Here is a 27,034-nt window from a genome sequence, read left to right on the forward strand (position 1 = left end):
CTTTTAAGGCTACCAATTTATTTTGGTTGACATCCAAAAATGTTTTTAACCTCAAACAGCAGATGTGTAAAACTTTTATCACATTAAGATAAACGTATTAAAAGCCCCACAAAAAAAATAAAATAATCCAGAGTGAAAATCTAATGTTCAGGGTCAGAAAGGCAGAATGCTCCAGAAAGAGACTGAACGCTCCACCGTCTTAATGCACTGATCTCCTATTGTTTAATCAATAGCTGTACTTCCAGTAGAAATCATAAACAGTTTCTTTTCTAAATCTGAAATCCGTCTGATTCTACGTGAATTAGGCAAGTCTCCCCCCCCCCCAAAATGGCTGCAGGTGTGCCTGCGGTTACCTGGCTTGCAGGCAGGAGTTGGACGGGTCCAGGGCGTGGGAGTCAAACACTGTTCGGTTGGGCGGAGGTCGAACCGACTCTCGGTTCAGCTCCATCTGCTGCTCGGGGTCTCTGAGCTGCAGAGTGCACAGACCCTGGTACGGAGGAGGTTCCTCGCCGTCCGAGAGGGAGATGGTGGGGGGCAGGTCGATGAGGCTCTGGGGCAGGTAGGGGTACGTCGGCTGGAAGCGACTGGGGGCGTACGTGTGCTGGAAGCGCTGGGATTGCAGGAGAGGCTGAGGCTGGCTGTGCGGCGGGTCTCGCTGCAGGTAGGACGTGACTCCTCTGTCTGGAGGACGGGAGTTATACACCTGGTGCTGTGTGACACAAACATCAGATTAACGCGCCGTCGCTGGTCTTTAGAGCCGACGCTGCTTCTATCAAACAGAAGTTACCTCATTCAGACCACTGCTGGTCCCGGCGCTCTCAGAGGACCACATACTTCCCTCCTGCAACAATAACAATCATTTTAAACAACAATTTATCTCTTTACTGGTCTCTACCAAACTGTTTTACAAAATGCAAGAAACAAAAAAAGTCCAAACATGATGAAGGACTGAATCTTGGCTCTTTCACCACCTCAGGAACTTTTAAAATGTTAAGAAAAACATCAAATTATTAGAAGGTAATGAAATTCCATATATAAATGAAAATGAAATAAGATAAGCAGTTTGTTTATGTTCATGGGTTAGATAAATAAGATTTAAGTCCTAAACTGCAATTAAAAAATAAATATAATAAAAAAGTGGGTCAAACTATAAAGGGAAGGAAACACTTTAAATAAAATTAACAGTACATGAACAAAATAAGGAATAATAAACAAAATAATTATAATTAACATAACAGGTGCATATTTATCAAGTTATGCATTACATAAAGCTCACCATCAATTTATTTGTCAGTAATTATCAATGTGCAGCTAGATTCTACTACAACAGTGAAAAACTGGCAAAATGTTGAGGATAAAATTCACAAACCACTAAAGATCAGCCAAAGGTTAAACTGAGTGCCTTTATATTTAAAATGGTCATCAGATGGTTAAAGAAGGGATATGAAGCTTTACCGTTCATCAATTATTTGCTTTATAATAAAACTGATTCTAAGAACGCCAATGAGGAGAAAGGATGAAAATCTAAAATACGGCATCAGTCAGGTAATTAAAACCAGAAAACTGTTGCTGTAGTGTATTTTATTCTAATTACAGCAAATTATTCAAGTTGACTTTGTTTTTTTAAAGCTGTTGGCATGTTGACAGTTTTAGGTACATTTATTTCTTTTTCCCAGCACGCTTTCGTGTGATTACATGTTTCTCCACTAGAGGGCTCTGCTTGAGTTTTAACTGAGCTCCCCTCTGTGGAGCTTTTCTTTTTATAATTTTTGTTTATAAAACTTAATTTTTAGCCCTGTTCTTCACTCAGAATCCCCCCCCCCCCTTGACCTCTTTGGTTGATTAATGTCTACAGATCTGTGTTAAAAAGGTTTTACCTGACTAAAGTGTCTGGCATGCAGAGCACACATCCACGCATTGAAGGTCAAAAGTGTCCCGCCGTCTCCGACCGACTTCTTCCCGCTCCCTTCTCTGTTCTTTACCCCGGACGGCTCCTATCTGCTTGTCTGCTTGGATGTGTGTCAGTGTGTCTGACTGCTAATCCAAATTAACTAGGACACTGTCACTCCCCTGAGCTCTTCGCAAAGCCTTTGTGTGTCTGCGCTGACGTTTATCCTTCATTCCTTACTCATATCTCACTTCCCGAACGGAGCCACGCAGACACACACACACACACACACAGAAAATGACTCAGGAAGCGTGACTGAAGTCATATGTTTGAGGACGCCTCAGGTGTAAGTCAGTGGATGCGCACCTTAGAATAGACGCCGCGAGACACCGAGGCCCTTAACGAAGTAATGAGTCAGTGTGCTAGCATTAGCCTGCAGCAGTGTTTAATCACTGGGATCGCAGGCTGTCTGTCAGCGTGCCTGAGCCTTGGCCTTTCTTCTCATTCTGCCTTTCATTAGGACCCGTCTCCTCAGTGACTAAACCACTCAAACAACCACTCATTTTCTCAGCTCCGTCCAGCAGGAAGTCACGGCAATATAACATTACAACATGGGACGACGATATAATTGAAAGCATAGCTTCCCTGAAGTCTTTCCAGAAACTTTTTTTTTTTTTAAAGAAATTTCCCAATTTTGCCTTTAAATGTGCCGCGTTACCAGAACACGTGATCCACGAGTTAGACAGCAGAGTGGAACAGTTACATCTGCTTAGAGCTGATCTGTGTTCATAACTCGGCATGAGTTCTTTTTTTTTCTTTTTTTTTTTTTTGGTATTGATATATTGTACATGGAGGTTTCAAAAGTCACGGCTTTGTAAATTTTCAACAGTAGCTCAGTCCCAAAGAGGGTGTCGGAGTGACCCGAGTTTACGCTGGCTGTATGGAGCAAGGAGAAGAGCAGCACTGCCCCTCCCCGACCTGTTGCTGCACACTGCCTGTCAGCTGACTAAAGGAAAACTGCTGCAGTTAAAAATAAAGACAACTGACACTGGGGAGGAAAAAAAAAAAAAAAAAAATAAAGACAAATGTGGCTATCTGGAAATCCTACCTATGGTGAAACAGATCAGTCAGAAGGAAGAACCCATTAGCACCTTTTATATTAAGGTGACACCTGACAAGCTTTGAGCTATTAAATAATTATCAGCAAATATTAATCAGCTGATGTTTGTGCTTCAAAATAAAAATAACAAATTTTATAGTTAAGTATTACACCTGAAATTGTAATTTTCTGTTTTTTTTTTTGACAATCCATGCTTTTTCCCACCCAAATTTCAACTTACGTTGGCCAGCGGCAGGTGCCTCCTGCGGGCGGGGGAGTGCCTGGAGAGCAGGGAGCGTGCCGATAGGCGGTAGTGGTTAAGCAGACAGGTGATGACCACCACCATGACCATCATGAACACCACGATCACCAAGATCTGGACGAACTCCAGCTGGGCTGCAACGACATCGACACAAACACTAAGGTCAGTGTATGAATCAGGATTAGACCTTTTTCCACATGCTTAGGAAATGCCACTAGTGTGTCCAGATATGTCATCGGGACTTTGTCGGCTTAAGAGCCGCCGATTAGTAACAGAAGTCTTCGGTGTGCAGGTTGCAAAACCTACTGAGCAGGTTCAACTCCATCCAGTTGCATTACTTTGGACATTATTTAGATGCCTTACAACATAAACAATCTCATTAAACGCATTAAAAACATCCCTGGACTAACATTTAAAACAGTCAAGACTTGTTCCACAACCTGAGCTGTTGGAAAAAGGCATAATTTTAGCCCAAAGTTCTTGGTTAACACATGGAAAACACAAGTTAACTAAAAGGATCCTAAATGCTGCTTTATAACTAATGCTTACTCCTTTTACCTGTTATAAATTGTATTTTAAGAGCGTAACTCAAGTACAACAAAAATCAAACAACAAGGCTTGCCAGAAAGCACAAAAATCAGAAAATGCGAAGAAGAAAAACAGCAGATAAAGAAACCACATTGAGCAAACAATTTTTTTTTTTTTTTTACTGTTTTGATTTGGGAACAAAGTGAAATCACACTGGGGTGCAAAGTTGTTGCTCTACATGCATATCTGAGTGTTTAGCACATGCTCTGGTGCTTTTTTCTGTATTTTAAAGATTGATTCGGATTTAGAAAAACAGGTAAATATATTTTATCACGTACAACCAACAACAGGAAGCTCAGGCACCTTTAAGCACAAATTACCTCCGTTTTCTCCTGAAAGATCGTCGTTATGAGGAGCTTTCACATTTAAGGGAAAAGGGAAGATCAATTTTCAATAATCTCTCATGTGAAATTTTTTTATTTAAATATTAAACCAAAAAATACCTTTTTATTCAGAGGAAACAAAATTGATTTCAAATCTGTAAGTTTTAGCGTTTGGGTTTATAGGTGAACAAAAACGCTCATTTTGTGCATTTGCTCGACAAACTTGTGTTCTCAGTACTCAGGCCTTGTGATAATAAATGCTCTTTCAACATAGAAACAAAGCAAAGAAATTGGCAATTCTTGGGTTTATAAAACTCATCTGCATCACTGCTAAAAATATCAAAAGCAAAAAAATTAAAAAAATACCCAAAAAAGTTTATCTCGAGACTAAAGACGGAATAGATTGATATTGTGAAACGTCAATACCAAAACAAGAGAAAGAAGGGAGAGAGAGGGTAAGGGTATCACACACACACACACACACACACACACACACACACACACACACACACGCACACACACACACAGCCAGACAACATCAGACAGACAGAGCTAGCTTTGTATAGAGACAGCCTGCTCAAACTCCCTGCTGCTCCTGCCTCCGCCACCCCCGTCTTACACACACACACACACACACACACACACACACACACACACACACACACACACACACACATACATACATACGGAGCGATTTCTGCACACTTTTTTTACAGGGAGCAAGCAGAGGTCAGGGCCAAATCAGACAGAGGAACATAAAGTAACCTGCAGCCAGACTCCACACACACACACACACACACACACACACACGCACGCACACACACGCACACACACACACACACACACACACACACACACACACACACACGGGCCACAGACTGGTTTCCAGACAGCTCACACCAGTCCTCAGAGCTCTGCGTTGGTCTGGACCAGCTAACCGTCACACGGCATCAGGAGAGATAGTCAGGTGATGGCCATGACTCCTTTAGGCAGTTTTATGAATTTAAGCATTTCCACGGAGCCAGTCTCACATAGCGTCTGCAAAAAGTGACCCTAAATAACTCACACCGAGAGGAAGCAAGAGAAACACGGACAACTAAGCTACTGTTTGAGTAACCAACGCTTTCAAGATGAAAGCTTTACAGGCGGATACTAGAAGGTCCCTGAGATGCCGGTGATTGGGAATCAGAGCTCTATAAACTGAAACTGTCTAAAAAAAACAGAATGGTGAGCTTTTTTTTTCATTCGTTTCCACCAAAATATGATTTTATTTCGGCAAACAGGTACGTTTACCAAACTTTAAAGCCGTCAAACTGTATGAATCCCTCAAATATTCCTAATAACAAAAGTTGAAGTTTTATTTCCTAGAAGGCAGAAAAGAAGGAATTGTGATTTGGTATTTTACGGCATTGATTTAAAATGTTTAATAAAATCATGCTAAAATAGTGATGTCAATCCTGACAAATTTAAACCATCAGGGCAACTTTGAGAATAACAACTTAAACAAAGGATCACGGGGTAAAAGTAAAACCAAACAGCCATAAATCCAACCAGTGGACCCAGACTCATTCAGACTGATTTATGTCTCCCGTCTTCCAGCTGGACATTTCCATAGACCCCTCCCATCCCATCCTCTGCTCTTCTGCAGGGGAGGGCAGCGGAGTATTTCCTGAAATCATCTTAACGCCAATAACTGCTAAATTACTAGAATCTTTTAAAATCAAAATATCTTCCATTGCATTTTTAGACTTAGACTTTAACGTTCAGGTCGGAGCTACAGATCCTATTTACAAAAACCAGCTGCAACAGAGACAGTTTCTTCTCTTAGGCCATCTCTCTGATGGACACTTCCAGATCGATACCATGAAGTTTTTGCTCCAACTGTGTCACTCTCTATTGTAAAAACACTGCATATATACATTGTAAATGTATATATATATATATATATATATATATATATATATATATATATATATATATATATATATATATATATATATATACATACATTCTTATTTCTGAATTTTTATATATTTATGTTTAGAAGGTCTTCACAGAAAGCAAAATAAAACATCTCTGTGTGCACAAACTTGGCAATTAAAGTTGATTCATGTTTCATTCAGTCTTGAATTAAATAAAATAAAAAACTAGGTAGAAGAAAAAGTAGAAGAAGAAAAATGTGCGATTCTAGCAGAGAACGTTTTCCTGTCTGGTTCCTGTCGATGCAGAGATGAGCTAAAAGTTTCACAGGAGTCTGAAAAGCCAAAGCAACATGCAAACACAAGCAGAAGATGAGTGGAACGAGTTCCCCCACTGCCTGCTGGAACCAACCAGGCCCACATGAAACTCACCACAGCGCTGTATCTGGACACAGTTTTCATGCCTGTGACTCCCTGACGGTGGTTGCATAGTCTCTGCATGCAACAAGCTGTTCACACCCAGACGTTCTCTGAGACAGTCCACCGATTAGGAGGATCCGTTCTTTAAGGCAACGGTGAGGCGAGGAAAGTAAAGCAAACAAAAAGCAAGCAGCGACAACAACAACAAAAAAAAGAAACTAAAACAAAAAAACAAAAAAAGTTGTTGGACACCTCAGAGCTACATGCTCTGCAGATGCTCCGACTCGTAGTGTGAGCTCTCACCGTTCAGCACGCACTCTCTGAGTCTGGACTAAGCTTTGTCTGCAACTTTTTCTCACACACATTCCCACACACACACACACACACACACACACACACAGAGCCGTATGGAGGAAACAGCTGACCGGAGCCTTCCTGCCTCCCCCACAGCCGCTCAATAGATGTGAACAAAAGGGGTCAATGTGACGGGGAGGGAGGGGGGAGGATAGGAGGGAGTGGTGGGAGCGTCTGGTGGAGACAGATGGGTCAGAGGGATGGACAGAATAACGATGAAGGACAAAAATAGGGAGCACAGAGGGTGGTGGGGGCTCATTAGGACAAACAAACATTATAATTACAAGTAAAAACAATGTGGCTTGGTTTAACCCTCAGTTTTGCTTCACCACTGAAAGCAAAGCTGTACTGAGGGATTGGATTTTCCACTTTGTGGCTTATTTTTTTATTTTTTTTATTCCACTTTTGAGCTATGGTTGTCTTTGAATGCAGTTTTCTATTTTTATACACTATGAAAAAAAAATGACAACAGAAAACTAAGATGCAAGATCTCAAATAAAAGTATTGTATGTCAGCAAAAGGGTGGAAAATTGTTCAATAAAATGAACAAAAGCAGCTGTACAGGCGGCTGCTTTAGGTCTCAGACTGAGCAAAATAAGATGCCACCAGAGCTGTGGTACTGGGCCTTTGGTCCGTCGCTGGTCCATGACGTTTCTGGAACGTACGAGGAAGCCAAAGAACCAGGAGAGGACCCACACATGCTCAGGGAGAACATGGAAACCCCATGAAGAAAGGCTCCAGGCCAGGACTCTAACCAACACGAGCGATCGGTGAACGGCAGGAGCTGTGAGGATTCTCCAATCTTCATGTCCAGATTCTGGCTTTTGAAGGATTGAAGTGGTCCAACCATTAGTAACATAAAAAGCTGTAAAGGTGCGTTCAGCTTTTAAAATATATTTAGCAATCCACAAGAGAGCTAAAAATGCTAGCTACGTGTTGTCAGACCAACCTTACACCACAAAGCTTTTCTCTGTGGCTGTGTATTTATGATTTTATTCATCACCGATGGAAGAAACAGTATGAAGCAAGAAATAATAGCTGTGGTCTACATCATTTGCTATCAGGAAAGGAAAGGAAAGACAAGACAAGACAAGACAAGGAAAGGAAAGGAAAGGAAAGGAAAGGAAAGGAAAGGAAAGGAAAGGAAAGGAAAGGAAAGGAAAGGAAAGGAAAGGAAAGGAGGTGAAAAAAACAAGTAGTGGGAGTTTAGTACCAGCTGACAGAACAAGCTGTGCGTGGCATTAGGCCCACTCACACACACACACACACACACATGCACAGTCTGGGTTGCTTCACACAGATGGTGAGACTGGCTCTGAGCTATGTTTAAGCGTCTCTCCGTTCCTCTTTGCCTTGGACGACGACAACAGTTCCCCCTAACAGGCACGGTCGCTGTTGACAAATAAGGGTTTTAATCTGTTTATGTTTGTTGCTGTTCGTCTCCCCTTTCTCCCCTCGCTCTCCGCGTCGCTTCCTCCCGTCGCTCGTCTGCATCCTCCTCTTAATCGAATCAGCGCGGTGCTGGCAAAAAATGAAAGCACGACGGGAAAAAAAACGAACGCAGCAAACGCAAAGTACAGGACGCTGAAGGCAAACGTGCTGAAAATGAAGTTAAAGGTACAAATGACAAAGCCAGCAAAATGCAGTTACAAGTCAGTAATTGAAAAATATGGGCTTTCTATTATAAATCTGAAATAAGGAGAAAGAATGAGCTTATTTGGGACGCGTTCCTCACGTCTGAGCTTAGGAAAAAATAGTTGCTAAAATAGCCTGAAGTTGAATCCTTTTTATTGATTTTTATCTTGTAAATCTATGGTTTTCTTTATTTCATTTAAGTCCTTCTTTAGTTTCTTAATCAGCAATTCATGTTAGAATTTAAGTCTAATAATAAAATGTTACCAGTCATTTTCATGCATTGTAAAATAACTTTCAAAACCCCATCAAGTGAAAACATAAAAAAAAATCATGTAATATTTAGTCAGTTATCAGTTTTCTCTTCATGTTGCTTCCTAAATTAAATTGCTTTTAATGACATTTCTGACAAATCTTCATGTCATCCCAAGACAATTTTACAATCTTACTTCCTTCTATAATCCTCATAATTAGAAAATAAGTCCCAAAAAAACAAAATTAACACAAAATCTTTTAAACTTCACAATGCTGATCTTGGCTTTGCAATTCTTTTTAAAAAAACAAGTTAAACCAAACTGGGAAGAAATCCTTTGCTTTCTCTGTAACATGGCAGATATTCAGCGACTCCGCTGGTCCTTTTCGCAACATATGCCTTTAAAAACTATGGAAAGACGGAGAGTCTGAAGCTTTTATGCATTCGGTCGCTTTGGAAACATGGAGGTGCCGCATTTTTCACCGATTTCGATTAAATCATCTGTGTACGGATCATGGCTGAAGATAAATGTTAATGCAATCACAGAATGAGTGAGCAAAAATAGTCTTTTGGTGAAAACCCAAGTTACTTGTTGGTTAAAAAAAAAACATCCTGAAATATACAAAAAGGTTACGCATTATGTGGTGGTGTGCTAAATGTGAGCCTGGAGTGCTAAAAATCCCACCGGATGAATCCTGAGAGATTTAGGCACATCTGAAGCACACACACAAATCTCTGGCAATATTTCCAAAATTATAACAGCAGCATGGAAATGTTTGCAACCAGAGCCCCATTATGAAGTCATAATTAATTACCACTGGTGCAAATCTTAATTCTGTCTCTTTGCAGAATAATAACCAGTCATTAGTTAAGAGAAAGGTTTTAATGGTGTAAAAACTGAAATAAAACCCCCTTTCACAGAAAACTAAGGGTTATTGTATATGTTGTCTAAATATTCCCTGTATTAAACCGTTTTTCATCAGTTGCGTTATTTATTTAGCATTTTTTTTCATATAAAATTGTCCTGTCTTTGCTTTTGTTTCTTTCATATCTGTGTCATTACGAGTTGCTTTAATATTTTATCACTCTTTTGGTTCAGTTAGGGCGCTCGGCCAATTGGGGAAAATGCAAACAGATTGCAGCGAGCTGAATTTTTGATACATCCTAATTCTTATCTGACCATTTTTTTAGAAAAGATTTAAAGTACCCTCACCCTTCTCTTTGCTCTCCCTTACAGTAGTTTTTCTTCATCATCTCTTGCTCTCAACCGCAGAAGTCAAAGTATTTTTAGAGCACATGTGTCGTGCAGTCGCGCCAGTGAAGGAAAAAAAAAAAAACATCCTTAGGGCTAAAACATGGTTCAGAAACACATGAATATTGTTCTCTGTTCTTGGGACGCGTCTTGTTGGGAGACATGCTGACTTATCTGCTCTTCGTATGTGGGAAGAAACAAACAGAACTGACTAAAAGCTACTAAAAGAGATTTTTCTTTCTTTTTGCATAGTCCGTGGCCTTTTACAGTTTGTCCTTGTATCGAAATTAAAAAGTATGTGCTGCACATCCAGAAATAATCTGGTGTTATAAGTAAGCAGTTTCTCTTTCTATTTTTTTAGGTATTTATTATGCGATAGGAATTGACTTTCATAAGCTGTTTTTTTGTTTTTATTTTTGCGTTATTTAGGATTGCACATCAAATATTATACATTTGTATCCCTATGCATTTGATGTTTGGACAGCTGATGAAGTATTTTGCACCCCCAAATTAAATTTGCAACTTACAAAATGGCTCTTAACGCAACAATTTCCACCTGATTTGTTTTGTCACAGTGGATTCAGAGAGTCACAACCTTCATCAGTTATCAGCTATGCTTAAATGTAAATTGCAGTACGAATTTCTGTGTGTCTCCAAGAGGTGTCGTTGATCTCTTTACATAAAAAAAGCCTGAAAATACTTTGCAGCTTTCTTGTCTAGAACAGAAATGATTAGCGAATAAAGTCTTATCGTTCGTATTAAATCCCAGGACTAAGAGCACATGTTCATGTACCGAGTGGATTACTGTCCTCAACTGACTGTTTCTGAGCTTCATGTCAGATTATTTTAAATGAAGTTGGGCAGCTCAGGAGAGAGAAACAACGAAAAGTTGGGAGCAGATTTTCACTTCTTGTCATGTTGCATGAGCTCGCCTGCTGATCCCTTCCCTCCCTCTGCGGTGTTGTCTAGACAGGAGGAGGCTACAAGCCTGGCAGGCATGCAGCCGCTGCATGGTTAAGCTAAAGCAATTAGCTCATTTGTCATCCGTTGCCTGCCCTCCGTCTATCTGCCTCCATCCCCTCCTCCTCCTCCTGCAGTCAGCGAAAGGTCGCAGGCGGTCGAGTCAGATGGCTCAGAGAGAGCAGGCAGAAAAAGGAGGAGGATAAAGAAAGAGAGAGGGAGAGATAAACAGAAGCAAAGATGGAAGATGGAGGGCAGTGAGAAGCAAAAAAAAAGAAATAAGTGAAATAGAAAATAAAAGAGCAGAGATAAGTAGGCTAAGTTGTTATATAGACAAGATAAGTAAGGGAAGATTAATAGAAGATTAATTGCATAAACGATAGAACATGAAGGAGAAGAGCGAGGGAACAGCAGGAGAGAAACATGCTAAGTCCTTCTCCCTCACTTGGTGCTTGGATGACTCGACAGTCTGGGAAATCAGAAATAACTCAGACAGCTGTGTGTGTGTGTGTGTGTGTGTGCGTGAGAGAGAGAGAGAGAGAGAGAGAGAGAGAGAGAGAGAGAGAGAGAGAGAGAGAGAGAGAGAGAGAGGGAGACTAGGTCTGTGCAAGTGCATGTCTGTGTGTGTTTGTGAGAACTTTTAGGTCATAGGTCCACACGATTTGCTTACCAATTTCCATGAGAAAGGCTGCAGGGGGTAGACGGAGGGGCAATAAACACACACACACACACACACAAAGACACACAAACACACACACCATTGACTTTTAAGTCATGGTCTCGGCCAACAAGTGTGGGAATTTTTGTCAACAAAACTCTCCGTGCGGGTTTCAATAGTGGGAAAATGAAGAGGAAGAGCTTGTGTGTTTGTGTGCATGTGTGTGCGCGCACGTGGGATTTTTAATCCTTTCTCATGTTTCCACTCATCTCCCTTTAAATCTTTCAGCATTCTAAAAAAAAGGAAACACCCAGTCTTAAATCATCTTGTTTTGGCACCACACGGAAACATATTTTTCTAACATTTCACACGCACGCGCACACACACACACACAATATTGACTCCAAATCAGTTCTGATAAAGAACATAAATTATCTTCTGAGATGGAATTCAGTGGGGTTTTTTTTTAAGTTTTAGCCAAACCAACAGTTATTTAGGCGATCTCCCAGTTCCACAAATTTAGGCTCGTCCACATGCCTGAGTTAAATTTAAGGTGTTTTTCTTCTCATTCCAGTAACAGGTCAGTAATATTGTGCAGCCATTGTAATCTGAGTGATTTGATAAAATGATTTATGGTTTCATTTAGAGGTATATGTGGTTCAAGGTTAGAAAATTATCTGTACTGTTAGCCAGAAATTACTGCTTGGCTGATTTGTTTCCTTCACATCAACAAGGTACATTGACAGCAGAAGATTTATTTTTTTTATTTTGAACAAACAGCTTGTTTTTTTAACTACCTCCTGGGTTCTTTTCTGAAGCTCCAGCAATCATAATTTTGTTGATAAAAAGAAAGAAAAACATGCAGAAGTGAAATGGGATTTCTGCTGAACCAATCAGAGAAGATATGCTGCAAGATGGTGCACATGACAAAAAAAAACTATACTAACAAGCAATAAAGACTAAAGAATAAAGAAGAGGAGCACAGAGGAGTGTCCGAGTGGCAGAAAGTAGAGCAAATAGGCCCAAGGAGAGAACAGGCCAACATTAGTCTAATTTTAGCGGGCTAATCCAAGGAACTCCCATGTTAAACTGTGAGTCCCATCTGGACCTCGAGCTGGCCTGACTCTAACGGAGAGTAGGTCACTTGCTCTCAGTGAACTAAATATCTTGACCATGAAACACACATGTTGACTTTTCAGGGTGCGGTGACCTCTGACCCCTTCACCTTGGGACCACAGAGTCCTTTCAGATGTTTTGCTAATCACTCGACGTGATGATAAAGACCAACAGAGAGTGCTTGGTTTGGGGAGTCGGCCCAAACATGTTGGATCATCTAATCAAAAATCGACAATTGAAAGAAAAAAAAAGTTTGATGTTGGATGCAACTTTCCAGATTTTTTTTCTTTCAATGTGTGCTAAAACAATAGCACATATACAAAGCAGAGTTTAACAAACACACACACACGATGTCTCAGTACATGAGTAAACTACAAAGAACCTCATTTAAAAGCAACTTTTCACATTGTCTTTTACTGAAGTAAATACCTCCCTAAATAAGAAAAAAAATTTAGAAATGGACCTCGTCCTGTACGACTTTATCAATCACTCACGTCAACAAAATTCCACTCTTATTTGGAACCGCACCTCCCTCTTGGCTGTGTTCATAACAACTGTTAAACTGAGTCAAAAGCAAATGTGGCCCCTAAGGCTTTCAACAATTTTCCCCCAGATCTCTAATAGAGGCTCAGAAAGGGCAACTGGTAAGACAATGTGCCAAATAGGTATAACATTTTTTGGTTTTACCAAGAATAAACAGGTGGGTCTGGTTTATAACTATTGGATTCATAACACTGTGGTTGCTGGTGTGACAATTATTGTACTTCCTTTTGGGTCTCTAGTGCTTCTTGAAACATTCCAAGCACTAAAAATACCCGTCCAGCTGTTTTTTTCTGGCTATGTACAAATATTTAGTTGGTGCCTGTAAAATGCGTCGTTACAAAAACCTCCCGATTATTACGTCACAATCGGCGTGGACACTGCCCCTTAACCATTAATCCCAGCAGATTGTTTTATCGGTTTATGTGCTGCACGATGGCTGCGGGAAAGACAAATGTTTAGTTGATTGGCTGCAATAAGCAACATGTGTCCACACATGTTCTCCCCGTGATGTAGAACAGAGCTGTGTGGTTAAATTTTATTTTTGATGACAATGTACCAACCACGTTTCCATAGAGAATTGTAGTTTTCATGAATCACTTCACAAAGGACTCTTTTGCAAATAGCGCATGGCTGCATTTGCCAAAAGAAAATTCTGACCCTATTGTTTGTTGGAAATCTGCCGATCACAGATGATTTGTCTTGTGTCTTTTGCCTTGCTGTTCGGCATGAACAAGATCAGCCATTCAGCACCAGCTAACACTAATAGCTACTGATCGCCTTGGGTTACTTTGGGTAAGTTCCACTTTTAGACGACCTGTCCACAGCACGGTACCTGGTACCTTGCTCCTGTTGAAGGAGCGCCAAGTGTTGGCCACCTTTAAAAAAAACGAGCAATAAATGAGCAGAGCGCGAGCTTGCCACCACCAACGTAACCTGACTCTCGCCAGGTGGATGTAGTGCCGCCGAGCTCCACACGACTCCACACATCCATTTAGAATCACTGCCATTGGGAGGGATTTCAATCTCACATAAAACAAATGAGCCAATCGGGATCGCCGGGCAGGATTTTCGTTTGGATTCAGACAACAATGGCGGCTCTCAGCAGACGTCCCTTATTGCTTGTTTTGAATGACCTGTCCCTGGCAAACGCTGTCCCCAGAGATGTCCCCGATTTTAGTGTATGATGATGGAATAAAAAAGTTTAACGCAGCAAGAGGTATTTACCCGGTCCTACCACTGTCATGGCGTAGTAGTAGAATTGCTGAACCAAACGTGCCTTCCCTGCCCCGTCGGCGTTGCAGATCGGGCAAATCAAACCAAACCCTCGTCAGAGACTCTGCGCCCGCCCGCTTAGCAAAATCAGAGACGTAACCGGATTACATTAGAGAAATCTGGTCACCTGGTAACACTGATGCTGCTATTTCATCAGACTTATCCTAAATGTTTAAAGGATGCATAATAGGTCACCTTTAAGTAACAAACTTTGTATCCCCTGATGCCCTCCATCTGCTTTCCACCTACATTTGGGTCATTAACCCCTTCACAGGAAAACAGTAGGTGCTGCATTGTCATCAATTAACTAATATCAATTAACCAACATATATGAGGCATCTACATTTAGTCCCATGGCACTGGTTTTCTTGGCTTACTCTAAGAGAATCTAAACCACTTCCATATACACTTACAGAATCATATTATGCTTCATGTACAAGAGAGACAGTCAGGCACTGCAATTGCAAAAAAAATGAAAAAAAAGCCCAAAACTTCAGTATGTGGACTCAAAACATTTACGTTCACCACCAAAAAGGCATCATGATGGAAGAAAGGTTGCTATCACTGTCTCTCTTGGCTAAAAAAAAACCAACATTACTGCGAAGAGATGCATCAGCAGACATCAGTAAGGAGAATCATGTCAACAAATCAGGAGTTTTTAACTCCTAAAACAATAGAACACTAAGCCTCAGTCTGTTTCTGGCAGTAAAGAGGGGTTTTCACACATGCAGACGGATTACATATTTATGCACCGTTCTCCAACACCTACATTCTCAGATGTAATTGAGCATCTTCAGAAAAATGCTCTCTTGCCCTAGGGTTCGTGCACAAAAAAAAAAAAAAAAAAAAAAAAAACAGAACCGGGAAAGGTCTGAACCAAATTGTTCACACATTCTCAATAAAACATATAACATTTTGTATGTGTGTGTGTATAAGGAGAGGCTGAGGAAGACTGAGAGCATTTTCAATTACACCATCTGACACACACACTGATGCAAACACACAGTACTAGTTGACCTGCAGAGCATTCTGTCTGAAACGTATGAAAATCAATCCTCATTATCATCGGCGTGTCTGGCTGTGTGTGAGAGTGTGGGGGGCGCGAGACGACAGGAGCAGTCTCGCTTCTCCAGGCTAAAATTAAACGAGCACACACACACAGGCACGCACACACACCACACACACACACACACAGGCACACACACACATACACACAGTTCATTTAAATGTAAAAGAAAGAGAAGTCGTAGGGCAGGTCGCACGTATCAGAGCAGTGTGTATCTGTGTGCGTCTGCAATGGCTCAGATCTTTTGTGACACTAGACATAATAATCATTAACAGTGTGCGGAGGGTGAGTGCGCACACATACGCACCCAATCACATCATGTCATGTCACTGTATGCAGTCTAACACAAAATGACATTAAATCCAAATTATAAAGCCATATATTGTCGGTGTTAAAATGCAGAGTTTGTTCTATTCCAAATTCTTGGTGTTAATTGACACTCGGAAAGACGGTTTAATATGACAAAGTAATGCCTGTCCAAAAGTTAAACACATTTTGATGCATTTTTTTTTCAAAAATGTATAAAATGAACAAAAGGAGAGTTTACCTTCAATCTAAACTCTTGTGAATGTGGCTGAAAAGTGAACAATAAAATGCTGACACATGCATATGTCTAGCTAGCAGCTACCTTAGTGGATAATCTGGCTAATCAATGAATCGAATCAATGAAAGAGAAAAAAAATATGTTGTATAATATCCAATAGCTATTTGAAACTTAAAAATAAAGATATTAAACATTAAACATATTAAACATTGTGAATATGTTACAGGATTTTAGCAACATTACACTTTTCTGTGTAAAAAGACAATAACATTCTATATTGTTTTGGTAAAAAAAAATATTTTTTTCTTTTTTGCAAACTAGGGAACTAACAAACGTGTATTTTTGCTCAAGATTACCATACCATGAGAATCTCATGGCAATCTATTCTGCGCAGGAGGACGCACGTGTAGCTGCTATCATGTCTTTGTAAGAATCCACAATTTCTTCTTTGAGAGAACAGCAAGAAGCGCCTTGGCCAGCGTAACTTGTTGTGGCTTCTCATGGTGCCTGCGGTTTACACAATTTGAATCTGACACCGTGATTGGCTAAAACCAGCCTTTGGTAGGTGGGCACTAGATGTCGCTGCGCCCAATCAGCTGAGAAAGTTCTGCTGAATGTCCCTCCTTTCCCAAAACAGATTCAATGGAAGCCTGCCCAGATTGATAATGTGCAGAACGTAGAGTTCTACACATTATCAATCTGGCTGGCCAGGTTACAAGTAGCCCATTTCTAAAATGTTGTAGGGAGTTACCTTTCCTTACAGAGGGTGTCCAGTGAGATTTGTGCAGAAAATAGTCAAGGACAAATGTGTTATTTTCCGACACTACAGGTGCTTTGTGTATGTCTACATCATAGGCAGGGAAAATGGAGTTCTGAACCTGAATTAGTGTGAGATCAAGCTTACAAAAGAAGGGGGGATGTGAGGGAGTGTTTGTGTCAGTGCATAAGCCAGACATGAGTTCGCTCCCCAAACAGTGTTTAGTTGCCACACTAAAACCAGCTCAGCCGGTCTTTAGCCTCACACACACACACACACACAAACACACAAACACACACACACCTGGCTAGACACAACAACGTCTCTCTGACTCAGTGCTTGTGTTTAGGTTTCTGGAAAGAAAAAAAAGACATTTCACATTAACGGATGACGATAATGAACAGAAAGCACATCCATTTGTAACCCGGGTTTTGTTAATGTGGACAGAAAACAGCTCCAAACTGAATGGTGAAAGACTTCCTGTACGTAAACATCACTAGTTCGCGTTTGAAGTGTGTCAGTTTACTCAGCAGGCTGTTTTCACTCAGCCTGAATACACATAGCCACTCTAAAAGCTCTAATGCATAGCATTTCAGGACAAATTATGAATCAATTGATTGCAAGGTTTTGAATTATCTGTATGCAATAATGATTCCCTCTGAAATGACTGTAAAACCTGCATCTCAGCAAGTGTAAGTGTTTTTTTTTTCATTTCCAGGAAGCTACTGCACAGCAGCAGTACATAGCAAAACCAAAGTACGAGAAAAATAAACAGATCGTATGAAGATGTAGTAATTACATGTGGTTGAAGTTTATGTGACCTGTGTAGTGCCAGTCAGACCTTGTGTGATTCTATGTAACTGGGTCTGCATAGTTCAGACCAAGGTAGACCCTTTTTCCTTCCTGGTCTGAACTACAGAGCAAGTTGACGGGAAAGTCACAAGTCAGACGGGAAGAGAAACATGTTGCAAAGTAAAACCGGGTGCTTTGGGGAGAATACAAAATAAAATCTCCAAACAGCACGGTAAACTGTATGCAATTTCTGGCCTGGTTCGTTCCCATATACCTTCGCCCCAGAAACACACAGCTCAATAAACTATGAATAAAACATTTCAATAAATAGTGTACTTACCCATGGTAGGAGCTCAGAAGTACAGAAAACAGATAAGAAAGTGAAACAGATATCTTCTTTTACTTTGTTCGAGCAGCAACTGCAGGTTCACATTTACTGCCCAGCTTGTTTATGCTGGCAAAATGTTTAATCTTGCACACATAGTCTTGCGTGAATACTCAATCTCGCGACTCCGATGGTCCAAAGGGAGACCCTTTAAGCAGCCGGTACGTCTGGGAAAAAAAATCTGTGCTAGGCGTTGAGGTTCAGACGCAAGCACTGTGTCTCGGTCCTGGGAGGAAAAGTAGCAGCTCTGTGCTACGAATAGACTAGAGGATTAAATAATCATCTGCCAGTGAGAACAACTTTTTAAAAGTTGAAATTTGGATTCTTTGCTGCTCTGGAGCGTAGCGGTGTGTTTTTACACAAACCCAGGATGGAAAGACATCAGCAATGACCTCAGATAAACAACTGCTGCTAGCAATTCCAAATTGTCTGACGTCCGTGATTCCATGGAGAAAAAAGGATTATTCACAAAGGGAAAACATCTAAGACAGCTGCCGGCTTTTTCAGAAGTGGACATAACAGCAGATTCACGCGAAGGTCAGACCGCGCAACGTCGAGAAAAACTCCAAAGGATTCCAGAGCAAATCTAGATTATAAAGGTGTCGACTGAATAAGCCTTGTTGGGAAGGTTAAAGGAGAAAGGCTCTGCTCTTTAATCAGAACATGGCTGATTTAGGATTGTAAACTTTTATCTGAATGAACAACGGCAATGTGGTTTGGACAGATGAGATATGTTTGGCCATCGTGTTTGGAGCAAATCAAAAACAGCGTATCAGCACAACCTCGTCAGCACAGATGATTGTTTTGCAGCCAAAGGGCCTAGGACCCTTGCAGATCATTGAGTCAACCGTGAACCTGGTTGATGAAATGTTGCAGTGGGGCTCAACGAAAGCTGTGCCTAAACAAACATCTGCACACACAAATAGCTCTGTTGGAATGAAACCATCAGTCTCAATGAGATTACCTGTCTAAATAAAAATAATAAAAATAATAAAAATTATTTATGGTGAAGAATAGTGGGTTAGAATTCCTCTCCAAGGATGTGAGAGACTTTTAAAGTTGACAACTTCAAGTAATTGATGTAGAATCAATTAGATGTAGAGTCTGTGATTTTATTCAGAAAGTCCCTTTTTGAGTAACTATGCATGTCTCTCACCGTCTTCCCTGTTCTTCCGCTCCTCAGGGGGATCACGTGAAAATATATCTTCCAAATCCACTCTGGTCTATTTCTTTCTACTGAGGCCTTCCTTTTCTTCTCATAAACATGAACACGTTTTGCTTCTTGTGACTCTCAGCCTTGTTCAAAGTCTACGGTGAGAGCAGCGGAGCTACAATGAACGGCTAACACCCAAAGCTAACCGGATACATATACACTAGATGTGTGCCTGCGCAGCCAGCAAGCGGAAACAAACAAGGAACGAGCACGAACACTGGCGTTACGTAAGCGCGTCAGAATGACTGGCATGTGGGACAGTCGATAGATATGGTGATAACCCCAGAACATGAACATCTTCAGACCAAACGGCAGTGATTGGTCACATTTTTTACAGTCCTGCAGCTCCACAGCGATAAAATGTTTTAACCTCCTTCTTCTGAATACATAACATATTGACTACTGTCAGGATGGAAGGACTGTTTCTGAACAGAATTACCTGGTTTCACATGTGACTGTAAAGTAAATAATAATAATAAAATGCTTACATATGTTACAAAACCAACTAATCGCAATTCATTGCTTAGGCAATGTGGAATTGTGATGAACAGAAAACAAGGCCAATTTGATTCCTTTATCAAGACTTTGCGAAGTACAAACTTCTATCTTTGTGGATAACATTTGAAATCCCCCAGGAACGCCTCCGCTGGATTTTATTTTGGTGGGCCGATAACATGAGAACGTTCTTTTTTATCATTCAGACACTGTTATGCAAGAGGCGTCACCTGCTTCAGTGTAGCTTAGTGGAAAACACTGAAACATTCAGAACACCTGACACTGAAAAGATCCTTTCTCTCTAAAAGACTGGGCTCAAGTAAGCCCTGATCTCGACTACATCCTTCGCATGATTCAACTTGCCTTTGCTTAGTGTGTGTGTGTGTGTGTGTGTACGTGTGTGTACGTGTTGGCGTGTGTGTGTACGTCCGCGCATGTGTGCGTGAGAGGCAAAGATAAACTCTAGTTCAGACAAAACAAATATCTGCAGAAACCCAAACACGGCTGTAACAAAGCCACTGGAATGACATGTTGCAAGGAAAAGGAAGGACTGAAATAAAGAATGACAACAACCAAGGAAAACGCTTAATGGTCGAAATACCTCCTGGCACATTTTAAGGGACTTACATGGCAAAGATGGGACATCATTTGGTTGAATATTTCTGATCGCATTAAAACATTACTGGATTTTTTTTTACTATAGATATTTATGTAAGGGATTTTAGGTTTTCCCCTAAGTTTGCCAACTTCTATTTGCAACAGCAGTGTTATATATTCTTTGTATGCGAGATATGAAGGATAAATGGAAAGATGGATTGCAGACAAGGCAGGGAAATGTCCTTTAGCCACAAAAACAACATGAAATATGCAAATAACTGTATCATTATCAAAAGAAGTTTGAGAGATTCTGGACAAAATGAGAACAGAGCTAAGGATCTGTCCCACCAGACGTAAAAGTAGCTGCCATCACGGTAGTTCAGTTGATCTAAACTTCCCTTCCACAAGATATAATAAAGACTCTCTGGTTCTCAGGAACCAGACAGATGTTGTGTAAATGTCCTCGGTTTTAAATCAGGAAGACCAGAACACTCTAATGGAGTAAGTGAGGTCTAAAACACTTACATCAAAGCTGGCTCAGACTCCTGAATCCAAACAATGAGCCTGTTTTCTCACCAGAACTTTCTGTCTGCAGTTGGACAAAAGTTCGGGAACATTGCTGGCTAAAAAAGTAGTTTTAGGTCAAATGAATGACGCAGATATAACAAACACCTTTGCTGAACGCTGTGAAAACAATTTTTTGGACCATTTCTGAGCAGGAAAAGCATAAGATGCAAACATAAAGCATTTATAGATTCAGATTTTGTAGCTAAATTGAAGAAAACTTTGTCGAACCACTTCCTAAGAAAGTTTAAACTGACTTAATATGGAAGTTTGCATATCATCGACAGCACGTAAGATGTTATTTTATTCCAGAACCTGACCCAGTTCAAGTCATGAGCAGACTGTCCCTAAAGCAGTGGTGTGTGTCCAAACTGCAGGCACAGAAACAGCAGATGCATTATACTATAAATGGAATGCAGGTTGTTAGATATACTGTATGTGTGGGTTACACCCTACTTTACTTTGTCCCAACAGCAGCAGACCAAGCAGTGATCTGTTCGATGGCCGGCTATCTAGCAGTACAAGGTCAAATCAATCATTCTAAGCATTCGATGCTGGGAAAACCTTCACTAAAAGAGGCTGTAGTGTATTTTTATTGGTGGCTGGTTTAATGAGATACAAGACATCCATTGGGCAAGAAAATATGACATATAATAAAATATGTCTTGTGTACATGCAGCAGCCATGTTGTGTTTTAATGTCGGGTATTATAAGAAACCTTCAACTTTTCATGACAGGATTATGATTTCAGAGGGCAGCTGAGCTCATTTCTCCAACTAGGACCTTTTCAAAGGCCGGCTCCCAACAACAAATGCAATAAAATGTTGCTCCTCCCCCAGAAAGCAACAAGGAGTCTACATTTGTGGTTGAAAGATGCTACCATTTCACTCGAAAATGCAGTACATTTTTATTTTATTTACCAAGAAATGTACAATACCTATTTTTATTACCACTCATTTTTACAAGCAAATGAATTAGCCACATAAAGCCATTAGGGGGTGTCCTTTAAACTGCTATTCCAAAGAAAATCTTAAAAGCTTTCTTAGAAATAAAGGCCATGGAGTTGGAAGGTACCATTAGACGTGGCTCTTTAACCCTAGAAACCAATAAAAATTTGTTGAGTTAAACTTACTTAAGCTGTTCTAGGGTAGTTAACAGTAACAATTTCCTTCCAGCAGTCATATCATTAAATGGTGGTTAGTCTTGCAAAACAATCAGCTATGGCTCAAATGGACAACTACTGTTTTAAAATGCAACATTCACTTAAATGGAGGCTAGTTTTGATGCTTTGGTTACAGAGACTTCCTGATTGTGTTTTAACATTTCAGTAGGAAGAACGCAGAATATTCTTAATAAATCAATGTGGTGTTCAAGGAAGACATTTTTACTAGCAGTGAGGCGTGCAGTTGCTCTAAGGACCACAAGAGGTCAAGTTTTTAAGAGACTGTATTTCCCAGCATGCAACAAACGACTTACGGGGTCATACTCGGGAAGATCTTCTGGAAGCAAAACGCAGTCAGTCTTTGTGCTCTCTGAGCCCATTGCTCCGTCTAGACACACTGTAATCTACTCTGTGTGTGTCTGCTTTTGTGTTTTGTGACACTGAGGAGGAGGGGGGGGGGGGGGGGGGGGTTGTTGTTACTGAAGTGGAGCTTGGTTTGTATCGTGCATTATAGCGACACCGGGCCGTGCATTGTGTCTGAGGACGTGAATATTTGAATATGCAATGATAATTAGTAGTAATTTAAACAAAAAGGGAGGAGTCGGAGCATCATTGGTGCGTGTTTGGCTGGAGATGCAAAGATGTGGTCCCAGCTGTTTCCTGTGAGCCAGAGGGCAGAGGGAGGCAGACAAAGTGCTTTGTGTGTGTGTGTGTGTGTGTGTGTGTGTGTGTGTGTGTGTGTGTGTGTGTGTGCAGGGGTCAAGCCCACGGTCATGAGCGTCTGTGACGTGAGTGTGTGGGGGGTAGTCAGAGTGTATGTGCGTGTTTCCCAGACTGAAGTGTCCATTGTCTGGACTTGGTCTCACAGTCACAACCAGCTGACTGCTGAAGGATTTGGCCCGAACGTCTCAGAGCAGACCGGGCGAGAAGTCTCAGACATGTAGCAGCTTATGAGCCGGCAGGAAAATAAAAAGAAATGAAGGTTATTGAAACATAACTGGAACATAACCGCATCACCTTATCAACACATAAAACGACGACTGACAGAAATTACCCAAATGGGATTAAATGAGCAGCAATTAAACCAACTCACTCATATTAACCTTTTAGTTAATATAAATCAAAGCTTCACTTAGACACTTTTACTGAGCCGTCTAGTTCAATAGTTTTGATTTAGAAGTTGTATAATGTGTTTATTAAAACTCTCACATAATTAGCTATGGCCAAATGAAAGCATAGTAATTACTGCTCAAGTCTAAAGCTTCCAAAAGTTTGTAACGAAATAGGAAGCTGTGAAAAATAAAGGAATAACAGACACATTTTAGGAATCTGCGCTATAGGGACACAATGAATGCTCCACCTTCTCCTCCTCCCAACCTCCTACTGACCTGACCTCAGACCTTCGCCCCCTCCCAGACACGCAGACTGTCTCACTTCACCCCCATTCTGCAGATGCAGAGCAACATTGGTTTCATATGCAAAAAAAAAAAAAAAAAAACACTCCCATCAACACAATAAGCATTTGCATGTGCATCTGAATTTCTAATGACAATTATTATTTGCTCCTCGTTTGAACTGAAATAGTCTTGTAGATCAGTGGATTCAATGGATCGATTATATCAAAATAAATTTCAGAGTATGTGTAGAAAATAAAATTGTTTTTATCCAGCTACAAATCTACAAGGTTTTGTGTCTTAAAAATACGCACAATTTTGCTGTGAGGGAGTTATGTCTGTCTCACAGAGCACATGAAAACTAACAATGCAAAGAAAGAACAGAAAAGGTAAAAAAAACACCTCATTCTTACTCTGACTAAACACTCATACACATTTAAAAATGTAAATAATATCATCTGCTCATGTTTTCACTATGTTTTTTAAAGCAATATACAAATCTATGACTATTTAGACGTTTTGCTGATGAGTAGAAACAGCTTTTGCATTTCAGCAACCAAAAAAGTAAGAAATCCGTCCTGCACATCTTAAATCGGTCGCAATATGACTTTTTTTCCCCCCATTCGGAAAACTTCATAAACATTTTTAGAGCATCCGTAGATTAAAGACGTGTTCCGAGGAAACCAAGCAGACAAATGGCACCTCCTCAAAATAACTAAAACGAGCTTCAGACACTGTAATTTCTTCTTCAAACATAATCAGACGTTAGCATGAGCATTTTGTGCACCAGACAATCTTATGGTTCTTCAGCTCCAGATTAATTAGCAGAGGACGCTATAATTTTACCAGCTTAAACAGACACATTTAGAAAAGCAGACAGTCGCTTCTTCTTTTTTTTTTTTCCCTCCTCAGACTAATTAATGTGAAACAAGAGACAATCTTTTCCACGTTGCCACATGACAGTCTGACAGACATTTCCCTTATTTATAGAGCAAGCCTCTTGGTCCTCAGACAGCCTCTGTGTGGATTTATTTACTCTGCAACGCAGACATATAGGGCTGGCTCTGATTTCAGACTAATTAATGGGACATCGTGGGTCCGGCGGAGTGAAAGGGCCTCAGCTGAGTGCTGTCTCGTATGCAGATCAGATGCGAGGGGGTGCGAACGCACAAACACGCACTCACGCCCCCCCCCCCCACCACCCCCACCCCTACGAAAACGGTGCCAATGAACTTGACCCCTGCACGCACATGCTGCATGCATCTACATATATGCATGATGAGAGCGTCCTGATGGGTTTTTTGGGGGGTTTCTGAGTGTGTTTTTTAGTGTCTAGACTGAGAGACGGTGAACAGCTGAGAGGCTGGATGAAAGCCGACCGAAGCAAAGACAAACCCGGCGAGCTAGAAAGGAAGGAAAGAACTTAGACGACTTAAATGAATCAGTGTGATTCATCAGTTTTTAGATGGGCTTGTATGGGTAGCCTCACGCTGTATTAAAATAACAAATAAAGAGTTTTATCCACATTTAGTCATCTATTATGCATTAGAGAAAAGATTTATTCAGTAGTTCAGGAATAGGGACCAAAGGCGCCTTTATTTTACTGAGAAAAACTTTCACTCTGCTAACAGACTGATCCTCAACCAGCGTGGATCTGATGAGATAAAGAGGTTGGAAGAGAAGGAGGGCATTTAGGAAGTCCGGAAACAACAAAAGCCAGAACAGGAAGAGATGCAGGATGGGAGATGTCATGACTTCGTTTTCGCAGAAGCAAAAAAAAAAAACTGCAGCTAATATGCCTTCAAGCAAGGCACTGAACACGGTTGGCCCAGCAGGTGAAAAAAGGTGAAGCTTCCAGGGTGAAGTTTTATCCACAGCCAGAGAACAAAAACAACCAGGGGCTCGGCTGACTTTCTGCAGACACATTATTTCCTCAGAGACAAATTACAGCCTTTTTATCGTCCTCAAGGATTAAAGTGATTCCGTCTCTGGGACGATGCCAGCTGTCATTCACAGAACACGAAACAAAACATGATCCACAGAGGCTGCGGGAAACACAAATCAAACGATCGTCTGTTCATTCCGGCGCGAACAGAGAAATATAGCGTCAGACTTTCGACAGTTCCTTCTGCATTAGCAAAAAAAAAAAACTAACTTATGTGCTTGCGTGCTCTCCCACAGCCAGACGGTAAAGTTTGCATAATAAGTCCAGAGCAGACTTGATGATTTAATTTCCATGATTCACTGAGTTACGGCTAAATAGAGTTGGAACAAAACAGAATGGCTAAGAGAGAAACCAATGGGAAGAAAAAGGGAAAGGCAACACCCAGAAATTGTTGGTCATGGGACAAATATGTATGCTGAAACATTTATCTCATAATTTGCAACAATTTCCGACCAACACCAATGGTCACACCATTTAATGAAAACACGCAAAACTACGTAAGGAGGCAACACAAAGTAACATTAGATACGTCTTTGGAAAAACATCAACTTCTTATGTTGTTGTGCTTTTTTTAAGTGCACCGTTTTAAGTATTGATAATATCGCAATTATTTCAGCAATATCAGCAGAACATCTGCCTCTGTGGGACAATCAAAAATGCATTGGTGGAATTGCATGCTTGTTGCGTCAAGACTTAGTTTTGCAACACAAATGGTGTGCCAGCATAGGAATTAATAAGCATCATCTCTGTCACATGTGTGCGGCAGCTCTAACAGGATGCGGGGGGGTTGTGGGGGGGGGGGGGATCTTATGACAAACAGAACAACACAGAAACAATGACCAACAAAGACTATGACATGCCACACTAAGGCCTTTTAGAGAACTGAAAGAGAACTGAAATGTCCCCCTTTCAAAGCTTCCCCTGGCAAACCGTAATCATCATGTGATGCCCCAAGAGACGAAACAAAGTTGTTGCATCAACTTTAGAAGCTGAGAGGTCTAGAAACAAAAGGATAAAAGGGATTTTGGTCGTCATTGCACCAATATTTAAATCTCGGATGATAAAAAAAAACGCATTTAGTTCTGTCTTATTAAATTCCACCTCTTAATGAGTTAACGGCAACATATTATAGGCTGCTTGTTCAATCTTAATCATCAGCATGTAGCGCTGGTTACTTGTTCCTGTGCAGCACTTTGTGCATTTGCAGATATCATTTGCGTCTGGTGTTCTGAGGACAACAAAGAGCTTTTATTGTGAGTTATTGTTTGATCAGGGGTTATAATCTATTAGAAGTCAACTGATCCACACAGGAGCACCGTGTAAAAAATAAGACGTCTTTCGTAATCTGCTGAAGCATCAAATAAAACAATTCAGACATGTGACTCTATAATGAACCAACTACCGAGAGCAATAAACAGACCCAAAGTGGCAGATACATGGGATCAAAATGGTGAGTACAGAACAGAGGGGGGGAAATAGTATTACCTGGTAGGGTGACAAAAGGAACGCAGCAGCATGGAGTTGGTTCTGACATGTCACTCTTGGTCTTTAGGTCATTTTATTCTTTTGCAAACAATTTAA

At 40.7% G+C, this 27,034-nt stretch overlaps 1 protein-coding gene across 2 annotated transcripts in view; it reads right to left on the bottom strand.

Moving 5' to 3' along the window:
• Positions 1-27,034, bottom strand: part of pmepa1 (prostate transmembrane protein, androgen induced 1) — a 42,335-nt gene that overhangs the window by 7,074 nt on the left and 8,227 nt on the right. Inside the window, exons 1-4 of one of the 2 annotated variants that reach the window (XM_021313354.2) lie at positions 6,512-6,896; positions 3,229-3,383; positions 788-841; positions 354-709 (exon numbers count right to left, since the gene is read on the bottom strand). In XM_021313354.2, coding sequence (XP_021169029.2) covers positions 354-709; positions 788-841; positions 3,229-3,383; positions 6,512-6,569 — 623 coding nt within the window. In that variant the 5' untranslated portion in view covers positions 6,570-6,896. Of the gene's footprint in view, positions 1-353; positions 710-787; positions 842-3,228; positions 3,384-6,511; positions 6,897-27,034 lie in introns of those variants that run through there. The other variant, XM_012857167.3, reaches the window with a different exon arrangement.

Source organism: Fundulus heteroclitus, chromosome 20 (assembly GCF_011125445.2).
Source record: "Fundulus heteroclitus isolate FHET01 chromosome 20, MU-UCD_Fhet_4.1, whole genome shotgun sequence".
Classification (NCBI taxonomy): Eukaryota; Metazoa; Chordata; class Actinopteri; order Cyprinodontiformes; family Fundulidae; genus Fundulus; species Fundulus heteroclitus.